Here is a 13,658-nt window from a genome sequence, read left to right as displayed (position 1 = left end):
GTGGGGGCTGGAGGTGACCCACAGAGGCACCTCTTGGAACCAATTTTGAGAACTTCTAACGGGGCCTTTAATAATATTGCGTTGAACACCGTTTTGGCATGGCCTCAAATGGTTGGAAATGAGCACTAATCTCAGACAATTTACATAAATGTCAGGCATTATCAATAAACTATATTATAGAAGGAAGCTCTTAAATGCAGGTAAAGAATGCGCTTTGTCTAAGTGGACCTAGTCCACTGCCAAGAAAAGCTATTGCTGTGCAAAGATGCCCCATCATCTCCACGCAGCATGCCGCTGGAAATCTGCAATGGGCTATGGCCCGCTGGTATTAACTGAGTCACAGCCTCCTATATTTTTCATGCCCGGTCACTCGCCCTGCAGTGGCCGTTCAAGACTGTTACCTAAAACGTTTGTTACAAGCACAGCTAAGCGAGGCGCCCTAAAAATCTGGATGTTTGCACGATGAAGCGATTTTCCTAAATGAGGTTCGCACCGCAAGACTTTTCGTTTCACGCGTTGAGTTTCTACCTACACGGCGATCTGCGCTTGCTATTCTTGCCATATTATCCTCGCTTCATTGCGGAGGACTGCACTCATTCAGTCATAGCAGAGAGCACCTGGTTTCATGGCTCGACGCTAAGTGTCGCTGCCAATTAAGCCACCAACCACACACACACGGTCTGCCAAACGCTCGGTGAAAGAGGAGGTCCGAAAGCGTTGAGAGGCGCATTATTTAACACCTCATAAGGAAAATCCAACGTGAGCGGATTTTGAGGTGGCCCTGTCCTGATCCAATTTTATGGCACAAATGACTTTGCTTGCGGTAACTCGAGGCGCGGCATCAGCCAACAGTGTCCGGGATTGAGGACCCGACCATCCCCACCCTTATCCCATAATCCATTCTCCCAACTAAATGTGTTTACTACTATTATGCACGGCGCGGAATCAAGAAGCGGTACCAGCACTGGAGGTAATTTTTTATTGTGGCGCTTGGCACAAGTTCTACGTTTTTAAACATATATTATTTTCCAGTCCTGTGAAAGACCCATTACATACTGAAGGCTCATTTGTTTATACCCCTGCGCTTGGAAATCCGGCTTTGGGAGTGTTTTAGAACGACACCTTCTCCTTGCAGGGCATGTAGCCATGACTGCAGCCTCGTATATGAGGCGCTTCCTTCCAGTTAGCAAGTAATCATGATCTTGTTTCCATAGCCAAATGCACAAAACCATTCACGTCTGCCACTCACAGTAATCTTCAGTTGCAGGGGAAGAAAATATGCGAGTCGGGCATGTCCATTACTGAACCCCTGTCGGCTAAGTTGCCGATTTACAACCAGGGGTATAGTGCTCTAGAATATTGGGCAGTGTGACGACCGGCGCCGGAGAGCGGGCCGCTTTTGCGATGACAAGAACCGACTCCCGCGAGAGGGCGCGACGTGCAACAGGGGTGCCACGTTCGCCGCTCGGCGCGTAGCGGCCGCGGGATAGCGGGGGTACAGAGGAGGGGTGCGGTCCTCTTTGGAGCGATTTGCAGACGCTACGCAATTAGTGTGATAATTAATAAAGGGGCTACTTATTCCAGGTGCTTAAACTGATCCCTGCCATTCTTTTACGTCTATCTGGAGACATCGTTCACGCTTGGGTAGTCCTTCGGAGCAGCGCGCGATGTTTGAATAGCTATCTGAAACTCTCAACATTTCTTCCTGCGGACAGTTACAAATCGTCCAGATGAGCAATTTGTACTTTATGTTTGCAACGAAGCGTGGTGTTTTGCATTCGTTTTTCCGTAAGGGAATAAAGGCTACTGCCCAGGAGCGCTATTAACACGCGGAGAAAAACAGTGTACATGCGAATCAAAGCTTGTGCCTCGTAAGGCCTCTTTAGGAACACTTATTTTTTACAAACCCTATTTACGAACACCTGCTTACATTTCGCAGCTTGCGCTTATTAATACATAACAACGTTTATCTTAAATCTTAAATAATCTGTAATATATCTCTTTAATCGGTGTTCTTTATGTGCCCTAATCACCTCTTATAGAAATTACAAATACAGTGTGCGAGCAAAACACATTTATTCACTACCGTACTAATTTGAAGCACTGTGGTATTTACCGGCAAAAAAAAAATAAAAAAAAAATAAGCAAGACGTATACGCGACTCAAGCATTTATTCTTTGTTCGTGATTAACATATACGTATATCGCGGACATTTGTTTGCGTGCCACTAGCCAAAGGGTGAACCAGCTGTTTAGATGGAAAAAAAAAGTCAAGTACAGCTACGGCTATACTTCAAATAAAATGTGAAAAATTAAACCTGTCACATGCGTAATACGTTCATAGTGGGCACTTGAGTACGGACGCTTTACTGGCATCAAATGGTACAGAGCAAACAAACAAAAATAAAAGCACTGATAATTGCGCGTCGAATTGGCAGGTATGATGCAGGTCATGGCTCGCACCGAGAGAAAGCGGAAAAATGCGAAAAAGATGACGAGCACCTAATACGCAAGCAATTAATATAGTGCCGAAATCAAATGCGGACATAATACGTGTTTATTCTTTGAGTGTGTGGTATTAAATATGAGTAATCGACTGGATATACTTGCAACTACTGCTTACCGGACTATGTATAATCTGGCTACTTGCCGCGGGTGCTCTTTGCAGTACTAACCAGACTATAATTGTTAACAAGGTTGATATTAAACGTGAAATACTTCCAAGGGAATTTAATTATTTTCCCTTTGGGAACTCTTGACGTGATTCGCTTACTTCGCAAAGAGCGAAGCCGCAAAAACACATTAAATTTCATTGCTTCAAGTGGGAGCTTTTCTGGTGCTCCAAGTAGATAAACTTTTTGAACCTTCACATTTTACAGGAAGTTTGCAAAATCTGAAGTGCAAAGCAGTCGAAAAGGACAGTGCATCCGAGCCAAATGTTTTAGTAAATTGCGACCTAGCTTCGAACCTATGACGCTATTTTTGTTCGTGGTGAGAAACCGTGCCGGCCTCACAACCTCTCTTTCGCAGAAGTATGATCTAGCGGAAGCGAATTAAGCGTGCCCTATAGCCTCTGCGTCCTCTATTTTCCGTCGTTATTTCTTTTTCAAAGCTATTCATTTTTTTTTTTGTATGTACATAAAACAGGACTAGAGCGATCTTCTGGAGGCAATGACTTGCATATTACCGGTTGCTTGCGCACCCTAGAATGGAAACATTTTATTGAACAATTAGGTCATTGTTAAACTATAACGCATTGAGATTAAGTGTCATAAGTATAGCGCACATCTCTGGGTATTTATAAAGCGACCCGTTACAACAATGTTTCAGCTTATGGAGAGAAAAGAAAACTGTGTGTTCTTAGATTAGTGTACAGTTTCACAAATTGTTGTCTCTTAAATTTCGATGCTTATATCTTTATACGCGTTCGATTGCAGCCTGTTTGTGCACTGCTTTCCTCTTCCCGGGCCTTCATTTGGTTCTTATGCTCGGTTGTTTCCTCTTTTTTTATTGTTTTTAATATATCTCCATTTTTCTTCGTCTTTAGCTGCCTGCTTTCTTCGTCGTGCGTTTGCCGTGCCGCACGAAAATTCTGAACCTTTGTTCAAATTTGCGGTCGCTCTTTTCACGGCGCTGCGTGCCTTCCACCATGCAACCCCTTTCTCCCTCCCTAATAGGCGACACGTTTCTTTTTATTTTCCTGTGCAATCTTTACCTCCCACTTCTTCCACCTTTCCTGACCCACTGTGTTCCGTTATTCAGTAGCCAGTTGGCGTGATGTCGTTCGTTTTTCATGTCCTTACTTTACTATATCTCTGCCTCCATGCGGGGTAGTCCACATTTAATTTATTCCAACTGAATGCCGACTTCTTTTGTGGCTTCAGTGACGTACTGTAGTCGGCATAGTTGGCGTGAAAAACAACGGAATATACCATTTTGTACTGTTTTGATAATGAGGTTACTGTGACCAGTTTTAGTCAGCGCTCGAACGCACGTGCTGTATGTTTCACTTCTTCATACATCCTGCCTCCACACTGCCTTCTTTTCAAAACGAGCGCATTTCTGGACGTCAATTAGGTGCTTCAGGAATGCTAAAGCAAGCTGTACGGCGAGTGAAGCGTGGTGTGCGAGTCTGAATTTGTACGCCCTCTCCAAGCTGCTTTCTTCAGAGCCCAGCTCCCGTCATGTTGCTTCCGCGAGGTGTTGTCGACGGCCAAAAGGGAAAATAAATTAGGTGATTGCTAACAGTACTGAGCCCCATTAACCGGCATATTTATAAAATCTTGTCGCGAACAGCTCGAGACGACGCACAAGCAAACAAGAACGTGCAATGCGCGCGCTATCCACCCTGCTGCACAGCGCGCATACGCGGGCGCCCGGACGGCTGACACACCAGTTGCTGGTGGCGCCCTCTGCGCTGCGGCGCCTCCGTCATCGCAAAAGCGGCCCCCCGCTCCCATGCATTTCGCGGCGCGGTCGACACACTGCCCAATCTTCTAGAGCACTATACCAGGGGTTGTTCTCGGCGACAGTTCTGTCAGACGAGGCAACCTGCTATTGTAGTCGCCTGTGGTGCCGCTTGAATCGCTGCTCGAGCAGACGACGCGTGCTGTCTTAAGAAATGAAGTCATTTGGACAGTAAGAAGCGGCATAAACATAACTAGATAGAACAGGCGTATTGCAATGTTAAAGTGCTTTACTGGTGACACAAGTCGTGGAAGCTCAGCTCGCGTGCCGTTTCCCTTAGGAACGCCAGCAGAATAGGCGGAAAGTATAGTTCTCTAAAGAACGTGACGCCATCAACAGCGCTCGTTAGTGGTCGCTATCTAGCTCTAGCCCGAGCGTGCCGACGCAGCACTATTCTTTCTTCCGCCGTGGCCTTGCATCCGACGGTCGGCTTCCTTTGATATTAGCGACTATGACCGGGCATGGATAATATAGCTGGTTATGATGACAAAAAGCCGCAAGTCTCCGGACTACTCTCCCTCTTTGCAATTTGGCTTCCCTGCAGAAATCTCCTCTGAGGTCCTTTACGTTCGCCTCCTCTATCTTGGGACTGGTCTAAGCGGATGAAGCCCTTCATTCACTACCGCATGACTTCAGGACATTGTGATCAGCCTGAAGTACAGCACATCGACACGCTGGCCTACCTGATTGGTCCGCACGCAGAGGAGACCTTCAACGCCTTTAAGCTGTCCCCTGGAGACAAGAACATGATTGATCCCGTGTTGCATAGATTCAAAAGCTGTATTTCATTGCGCAGAAAAATGCTATCTCCGACGGCGATATCCAATACACGAGTTCGACTCGAAGAAGAGTCCGTGGAAGACTTCGCTACCGGATTTTCCACTCTAGCCGATTCCTGCGACTAGGCAGCCTTCGGGGAAACTCCTATCCGGCAAATTGGTTTTCGACATTAGGGACAAGAAGGCCTCGCAGTCCTTGCTGTCCTTGCAGTGTATGAAAGCCTCGATAGGACGAAGGTGCTGACAGTTTCTCGCGAAAATGAAATAGTGCAGCGATAGCAAGCTGAGCTTCATTCAAGCGGAGTACAGGTGACCGTTTTGGACGCGGTGTCAGCGAGGCAGAAAGACTCAACAAAGCAACGATCATACGTAATAATAAAAACCCAGCCTGCGAAAGGGAGAAGCATCCCGTCATCGTTGCGTAACTCTCCGGCAGTGACCAATGCGGCTAAGAAGTAGGGGGAAACGCGCGGCTGGTACGGAAAAGAGCGCCACTCTCGAGATTCTTCCCGCCGAAATCTCTTCTTGCCTGCTCTGCGGGCAGAAAAGACAGCGCGCTTCGGTACGCTGATCCATGCTGGAGGTTCGATTCATCTTCCAGCTGTCAGGCTTCCTCGTTGTTGTTGTTGTTGTTGTTGTGGCTGTAGGAAGAAGGAAAAGAAAATGTACGGGCCTGCTACTGGATCTGTTGCTGAGCCACCTCCGCTGCCTCGTGCAGACACAAGAGAAAATAGAGAAGAAAAAAAGAAATAGGGAAAGAAAGGCGCGCGCCGCAACAGCAGCCGTCGTTCACCACCGCAGCGGTGGCGGGTGCAATGACGGCCTACAACAGATAAAAATTCCGTGACAGGCTAGCCCCCGCCGCAAGTGGCGGTGACCTACCTGTTGCAGCCCCATCAGGGAAGGCTGACTCGGTGCCTTCCCTGATGGGGCTCGTCAGCGACTGCGTGGGAGGTTTCAGTGTGTGTCGAGTTCCAGTATGTAACATTCAAAATATACACTATATACACTGGAAAGGATGAGGCCCTTCTACCTGAGCAGAACTTCCGTCAGCTCTTTCAGAACGTCGCGGACAATTAGATAACGCGCCATGGTATTTCGGGTCTGCGCGGGCATTCCATCCAACAAAATTATAAAGTGCTTCCTTTTACTACGGATGGTGTAAAGGCCCTACCCTTCTTTGGCGTCCCAATATCGCGACACGCTGATGGAGAGCATACAATGGCGTCCGAGATGACATCATTCAAATGAGCTGTGCTGAATGGTTGAACGCAGTGACATGACGAGGCGAGAGAATCGAGACGGTATGTGCTCTCCGCTAGAGAAGAAAACAATGAAGAGTAAAAAGAACTCTATTCACCAGATAAAACAACACTAGCTGAAACTCTTTCTTCAAAGTGATAACCATCTTACTGGTGTTTTCTTGTTTCTGACGCGTAACGTCTGTCAAGGCACGCCTCGTAGTATGATGTTTGGGAGCTGCTTCGTCATTTTCATTTGTCCATGCAGGCTGGGCTGGACTGATGTTCGGCGTACTGGTCATGATGATCGCACCTCTATTCATTGAGTGGGGAGAGAGTGGCCCTCCCGTGCCTAAGTACATCTTGACGTCCAGACGCAGCAAGCTGCTGGCGGGGGTGCTGCCGCACATGGGAGCAGCTTACGTCATCAGGATACTCTTTCTCGCTAGAGACTACGAAGGTCAGTGAAAGTCAAAGGTTATATGCTGCTTCTCTGCGCATGCTGAGTAGTTTTGCAGATGTGTTCCTTTCGCAATTGCTGCCTTTATTCGGTCGCGGAAAGCGAGCCATATAAATGGGCTGTCGTTGATTTGCTGCTCCCTTGCAGCCGACTTCTTTCGGCTATTACCGGTTTCCGTTGGGCGAACAGGAGCACTTTTAGCTGCACTAAAAGTGCTCTCGCTAGTTTCGGCGCCTACCAGTGGTCGAACAGGAGCAGTAGCGTTGTGTTCTATTGGCAGAGGAGGCGCGCTTTTGGGGTCCCGAAAGCAGCCGAGAGCAGTCCTCGGTGCTCCCTCGGCAGGGGCGGAGTGCAGGGAGAACGGAGGGAGTCACGTGACCTTTTGACGTCACATCTGGTTATTCGCCCTCAACCCGGGCAGGACGGTCGAGAAAAATGGCGGAAGACGGCAGCGGTGGCGTTCGGACAGGAGGGTATTTTTGCACACCGTGAACGCGCAATCACGTGACACAAAAGTGACGTGGGGCTACTACGTCACTTCTGCGTGTCCTGTCAACGTTTTTGTTTTTTGTTTTTTATTCTACTGGGGCAGTGAGAAAAGGGAGGGTATTTTTGCACATCGTGAACGCGCAATCACGCGACACAAAAGTGACGTGGGGCTACTACGTCACTTCTGTGTGTCCTGTCGACGTTTTTTTTAATTTTTTTTTTATTTTTATTCTACTGGGGCAGTGAGAAAAGCGCTTGGCCGTCGGAGCGTGGCTTCGAGCTTGCGGAGGGAGAGCATCTAGCCGTCCGCACTTAACAGCACGCACGCTTTCTTCTCTATTTTTCTTCTGTAAAGCGCTTGCGGCAGTTAGTTTTGTCCACGCCATGGCTCCTCCTCCAACACATATGGTATGTTGAGGCAGAAAAGGAAAGAAAAATAAAGAGCCTCGGCCCGTGCCACTTAGTATAACGGGCTAGCCCTCCTCCAACACAGTCTTCTCCCCTCCCCCATGGCTCCGAGCAGTAAAAAGAAGTTTCATCCCCCGAGGGAATGAGTGAGCGCAGATTTTGTGCGTTCGCAGTCTTTTGCTTTCGTTCTCTTTCTTCCGGTGGTCTGGCGGGGTTAGAGCTGCTATTCAAAGCGACGCAGGGACTTCCCGTCGCGAGTCTGCTTCTTTGCAGCGCGCTGCAGGGATTGTGAGTTTGCTTCCTCACTACAATGAAAACGTGCAAGAGTACTGACCTTATGCGGGGCCTCAAATATATTGAGTACTTGCGCATCAGTTATTTGCACACACGCGCGCCCACACACATGCAGTTTTTTAGTGGCAAAAAGCAAATAACTTTACAGCATCTTGCGCTTAAACGTTGATGTTTGGAATTAAGCTGTGAAATTATACAGGATGTTAGGTAGTGTACGGATACGCCTCTCTCTCTCTCTCTCTCTCTCTCTCTCTCTCTCTATATATATATATATATATATATATAATTGTATGTACATAATTGAGGCGCAACTTTTAAGGTGCGAAAGCGGCTGCTTGAGCCAAGTAAACGACACAGCAAATCTTCAGCACTCCCTCCGCTGCCTCTCAAGCCAAACCAGCCCATACATCACAGCTAGGGAAAAAGAAGAAAGGAAGCAAGCGTGCATACTTCTTTACCGAGGGCAGCTCCAAGTCGTCACTCGTTTGAAACCACGCTGTCTACGTTGGCTAGCCTGCCCGCCCCTAAAGCCCCTTTACTGAGGGGCTTTACCCGCCCCTCCATTCAACCTCTCCCCACTAATAGGAAAAAAATACAGAAGAAAGCGTGCGTGCTGTTAAGTGCGGACGGCTAGATGCTCTCCCTCCGCCAGCTCGAAGCCGCGCTCCGACGGCCAAGCGCTTTTATCACTGCCCCAGTAGAATAAAAAACATAAACGTCGACAGGACACGCAAGAAGTGACGTAGTAGCCCCCCGTCACTGTTGTGTCACGTGATTGCACGTTCACGGTGTGCAAAAATTCCCTTCCCGTTCGGACCGCGGATACGGGCAACGCCAGCGCGGGAAAAGTTTGATCACCTGACGCCTGACGTCACGCGCTCCCCCTTGATTCCCCTGGCGCCAAGGAAAACATAAACAGTAGAGAAGCCTGGGAACTGCTACTGCGGAGCGAGTCCCCCGCCAACCAGCAGCAAGCTGTCCGCCTGGCGGCTGAAGCCGCGAAGAAACACTGTCACTTCGCCTGTCTTTAGTCGCGGAGGCCCCGGCCTCCGTCCCATAGGCCTGCGTGCCGGGGGCGGGGAGTAGGGGGCCTCCTACATCGGTGGAAAAATAAAGTTCGTAACAACAACAACAACCTCGCTACGCTGCTCTCCGAGCAGCGTGAATGTTCCGTTGGGGAGACGACAACGCGCGTCCCCAGTGCTCTCGTGTGCTGCTCTGGTTACTCGTAGCTCTTGCTCCTGTTCGCCCAATGGAAACCGGTATGTGTTCTCGTACCCTCACAAGTTGCGTGGAGTAAACCAGATGCTACTAGCGCGACGTGTCTCCCAGGCATCTGTGGCTAACTAGCGAGTGCATGAAAACATAGAAGAATGGAAGCCGTCGCTGAGCTATTTAGCTTACAAGCTCCGAGCTGCAGCCCAGCAATGAGTGCACACAGGAAAATAAAAAAATCGTTCCGAACCAGCCGGCTAGCACATACCAGTTTACCACTACCCCTGTCTAGTGCAAAATTGTCAGACGCAGATCCCCCGTTTAGATTCGAATGCGCCGTCTCCTGCTGTGTCCCGAACGACAGAAAGTATCATGTTTAACACGTTTCAGCTCGTTATCCTCTGGTTCTGTACCTGCCCTGTGGACGCTGCTTCAGGGAAGATATTTTGAGTACTGCGCTACATTTACCTTCGTGATCAACTATTAAACTCTACCCATATAGTGAATTTCTCCATGCTTTCAGCTTCGCTTTTCGTAGTCAGAGTTACCACTAATAGGCTTTATCTTACATTTCAGGAAAGGCTGGATGGTCTCTAGTCTTTAAGAGGGTACTGGAGCGAGACAACATCACCATTTTTGAACTGTGGACCGTGATGCTGGCATCGGACGTTGCCATGATTTTCTTGACTTGGTATCTCTCCAAGGTCCTGCCGTGGAGCACAAAGAATCCGCAGGAACCTTGCTTCTGCTGCAGGGTAAGATAAAGAAATGCTGAAGGAGATGCGTACGTAAAAACCGGAATATAGAAGTTAATGAATGTATGCGAACTTTATGGGGAATAAATATTAATCTCAGCGATGCTATGCACATGAGGCCTCGAAACACGCTTTTGAGGCTTGGTCTGTTGTCCAGCCACTAATACGTTCGTGGACACACACTGCGTCGCGTCGGCAAAATGGTTGGTTGGTTGGTTTGTTTGTGGCGTTTAACGTCCCAAAACCCCACAAACCAACCAACCAACCATTTTGCCGACGCGACGCAGTGTGTGTCCACGAACGTATTAGTGGCTGGACAACAGACCAAGCCTCAAAAGCGTGTTTCGAGGCCTCATGTGCATAGCATCGCTGAGATTAATGATCGCATAAATGTCCACCTTATTCCAAGTGGCGAAGTGTGACCAAGCGCGTCTGCACTCCATTAACTGCTGAAATATGTGCATAAGAAATAAAATATGATCCTACATATAGTTGCTGAATTTTCGCCATAAAACATGTCACCTTGACTGGTTGGAGACGACGACAGAAAAAGTGACTTCTTTCGATTGGGGAATCCTGAAACATTACATAGGCTGAAGAAAAGTTGTAGTTCAGGGCTCTGCATGAATGTTTACAAACATGAGCTCTAGGACATACATAAATTTGCATATAGCCACCAAAACGGCGATCTTGGTGCGGAATCTTCATCGTAACATCCAAACGTCATTGCCACGGAACGAGCCCGACGAGTCGGCTAAATAATTTGCAATCAAAAACATCTTTTAGCATTTGAGGTATCTATGCGTCATTATGACGCTCACATACCACAAAAAAAGTTGCAGCTTTACCGCACTTTTATCGGGGTCCGACAAAAATTTCTCCCTTCGCGTCATTGGCGCTTTCTCGATGTGATAGTATATCTAAATGCTGCATAACATTCTCGGTCGGCATGAACTTCGTCCCCAAGTCTCCTATTGTCAGATTTGTGCCACGAGGCTAAATGGGCGCCAAGAATTTCTTAATTTTTTCACTCATTAACGAAGTTACAGGAGCTGAAGTAAGATACATCACTCATTCTAACGCGTTCACATTAAAGGTGCCACTCACCAGAAATAAAGCGTCAGCGTCATTGTCGGCGTTGCCGTTGTGAAGCAAAATCATCAGCATGGCGCTGGAAGGTGGTAGCCAGTACCTGACATGGCCTTGCACTGACAGGTAACAGGACGTAGCTACGTCCTGTTACCTAGGGCTCTTGAGCGTTACGTTTTGCTTGAGTAGCGAACTCGGGCCTCTCCTTTCACATTAAAGGGTGGTGTTACGGCGAACCATTGAAAGCTTTATTTGTTGTTTTCAAAAGTCGCCAGAGCGCAGCCTTGTTACTGCGATTGTACAGCGTGTTGCAGAATTAGAGGCGCGATGTAGAATGCTTCTCCCAGCTAAACCGCGGAATCCTTGCAGTTCAAATTTCGCACAGAAATCACATTTTGTCGCTAGTATTTTTTAATACTAAATTTGTTTGGGGTACTTGCATGATTCGATCAGAAGAAGTCAGATGTTCCCATCGCCTGCGGCGGCGGCGACGCCAGACGAACCGCTGCCCCAGCAATGGGACTGGTGGCGCCACCTCATGCTGCTTACAACAACTCTGTAGCAGGAAAAGAGGGGGCGAACGTTTCTGGCAGAAGGTTTGAGTTGTTGTAAGCAGCATGAGGTGGCGCCACCAGTCCCATTGCTGGGGCAGCGGTTCGTCTGGCGTCGCCGCCGCCGCAGGCGATGGGAACATCTGACTTCTTCTGATCGAATCAGGCAAGTACCCCAAACAAATTTAGTATTAAAAAATATTAGCGACAAAATGTGACTTCTGTGCGAAATTTGAACTGCAAGGATTCCGCGGTTTAGCTGGGAGAAGCATTCTACATCGCGCCTCTAATTGTGCAACACCCTATAGATCACGGAATGATCTTGCTCATCGTCGTTGTCACGAGACGCTGCTTTATCACTTTCTTCGTAGCGCGCGATACACCGAGATTTCTCCCGAGTGATAGCAGCGAAGTGGAACTGCTTCCACGAGCGCTTTCGTCTATGCCTCGTGCCGTTGCACTGCATCACCTGAAGCCGTCTGATATGACGTGTCTTGGAATCATATCACGGTGGTGCTGCTGGCTTTTGCTCAACCCACAGCCTCATAGCGCTTTGCGTTCTGGTAGCCCAGGTTAACGACACATGCTTGCCTCCTGCATTTCTGTCAGGTGACCTACTGGCAAGCGTCGAGGGTGGAAAACGCGGCCATCGTCGACGTCGTCGAGAGGGACCCAGACCGCTTCGAGCAGCTCCCGCCAAGCCGACGTGCAGTGATCGTCACGCAAAACCTCGTTAAAGTAGGTTCCTGTGGAAATGCGACTGAAGCATACAAAAGTAAAGATAAAATGGTCAGAGAAGGACGCTTTCGAAATAGCGCTCGAATATATAACTGCAGCACTGCCTCAAGTGTCGTTTTTTCAAACACTCTGAGCTTTTTTATTCGCTGCCACGGACCTAAAAGCATTCCCAATAAGACTGAACACATGAAGCCGTGATAATGTAGTATAGTAGACGCGAAATTCACAACCTGAAAGTAAGGTTTGAAATCAACACATTCTCCTTCTACCGAACATGTCACTTGCAGGGTTGTAAAGCAGACATTGTACACAGCGGTTTTTTAGTCTCCATGAGTTTAGTCTCCATGAGCACAGAAAGGCTCATGGAGCGAAACTCTGTGCGCGGGAGCTGTGCGCAGGACCAGTACATCGCATCTGTGAGGTGATGTGCCACTCGCAAAAAGCGGACGTGTGAGGAGGGACATTAAGAAAGAAAATAATTCATGTTGATAGGTAATGAATAAAAGTTAGACACGATAGAGTTAATGACTAATGCTCATAAAAAATGACTCGTAGTGACAGCAGCTGATTGGAAATGAGTAGAAATGCTTAGCTATGAGTAGTAATGACTACAATGACTAAGCATGACACAACATAACTACATAACGACGACTTGTAGTGAGAGCAACTGACTGGAAATGAAAACATCCAATGACTAGGCTTGACGCATCATGACTACGAAACGACCAGTATGTCAAACGACGACTTGAATGACCGCGATTGACTAGAAAGGAGTAAAAATGCTTAATGATGAGAGGCAAATGATAGGAGAGGAATGGTAGGAGTTCGCCGTTCTCCTCCTAAAGACAAGAGACTGAATTTTTTTTCATGCAAAGGGGTGGCACTATTCTTGAGGGTACCAGCTTTGGCGAGTTAGGGCACTTGATGCAGGACCCTTGTACCTACAAAAGAAATTGTTAGTTCCTCTCAGGTAGGGGGTACGTGTACTAGTGCCCCCTATAGCAAACTGATGGTCTGGTGTATTTTTCATTTAATCCCTCTTGCAGACATTTAAAACTGTTACAGGTGCTGCCTTCTGTAACCTATATAGTACAAGCATTATGTATTCATAATACGAAGCTTTGTCTTACTCTGATTTGTGGCTTCAACATACAGGAATGTATTAGTCTCACA

The 13,658-nt window shown here is 47.8% G+C and overlaps 1 protein-coding gene across 1 annotated transcript in view; it reads left to right on the top strand.

Annotated features, from left to right (window-relative positions):
- The window catches only part of LOC146173514 (phospholipid-transporting ATPase ABCA3-like), a 109,870-nt gene that overhangs the window by 25,831 nt on the left and 70,381 nt on the right, over window positions 1–13,658 (top strand). Inside the window, exons 6-8 of the mRNA XM_084585212.1 lie at window positions 6,755–6,946; window positions 9,929–10,107; window positions 12,357–12,485. Coding sequence (XP_084441338.1) covers window positions 6,755–6,946; window positions 9,929–10,107; window positions 12,357–12,485 — 500 coding nt within the window. The remainder of the gene's footprint in view (window positions 1–6,754; window positions 6,947–9,928; window positions 10,108–12,356; window positions 12,486–13,658) is intronic.

This window comes from Amblyomma maculatum, chromosome 11, assembly GCF_055883805.1.
Source record: "Amblyomma maculatum isolate TAMU_Amacu chromosome 11, ASM5588380v1, whole genome shotgun sequence".
NCBI classification, from domain to species: domain Eukaryota; kingdom Metazoa; phylum Arthropoda; class Arachnida; order Ixodida; family Ixodidae; genus Amblyomma; species Amblyomma maculatum.
The sequence above is the reverse complement of the archived record's forward strand: the minus strand, read 5'-3'. Positions and strand labels throughout refer to the sequence as shown.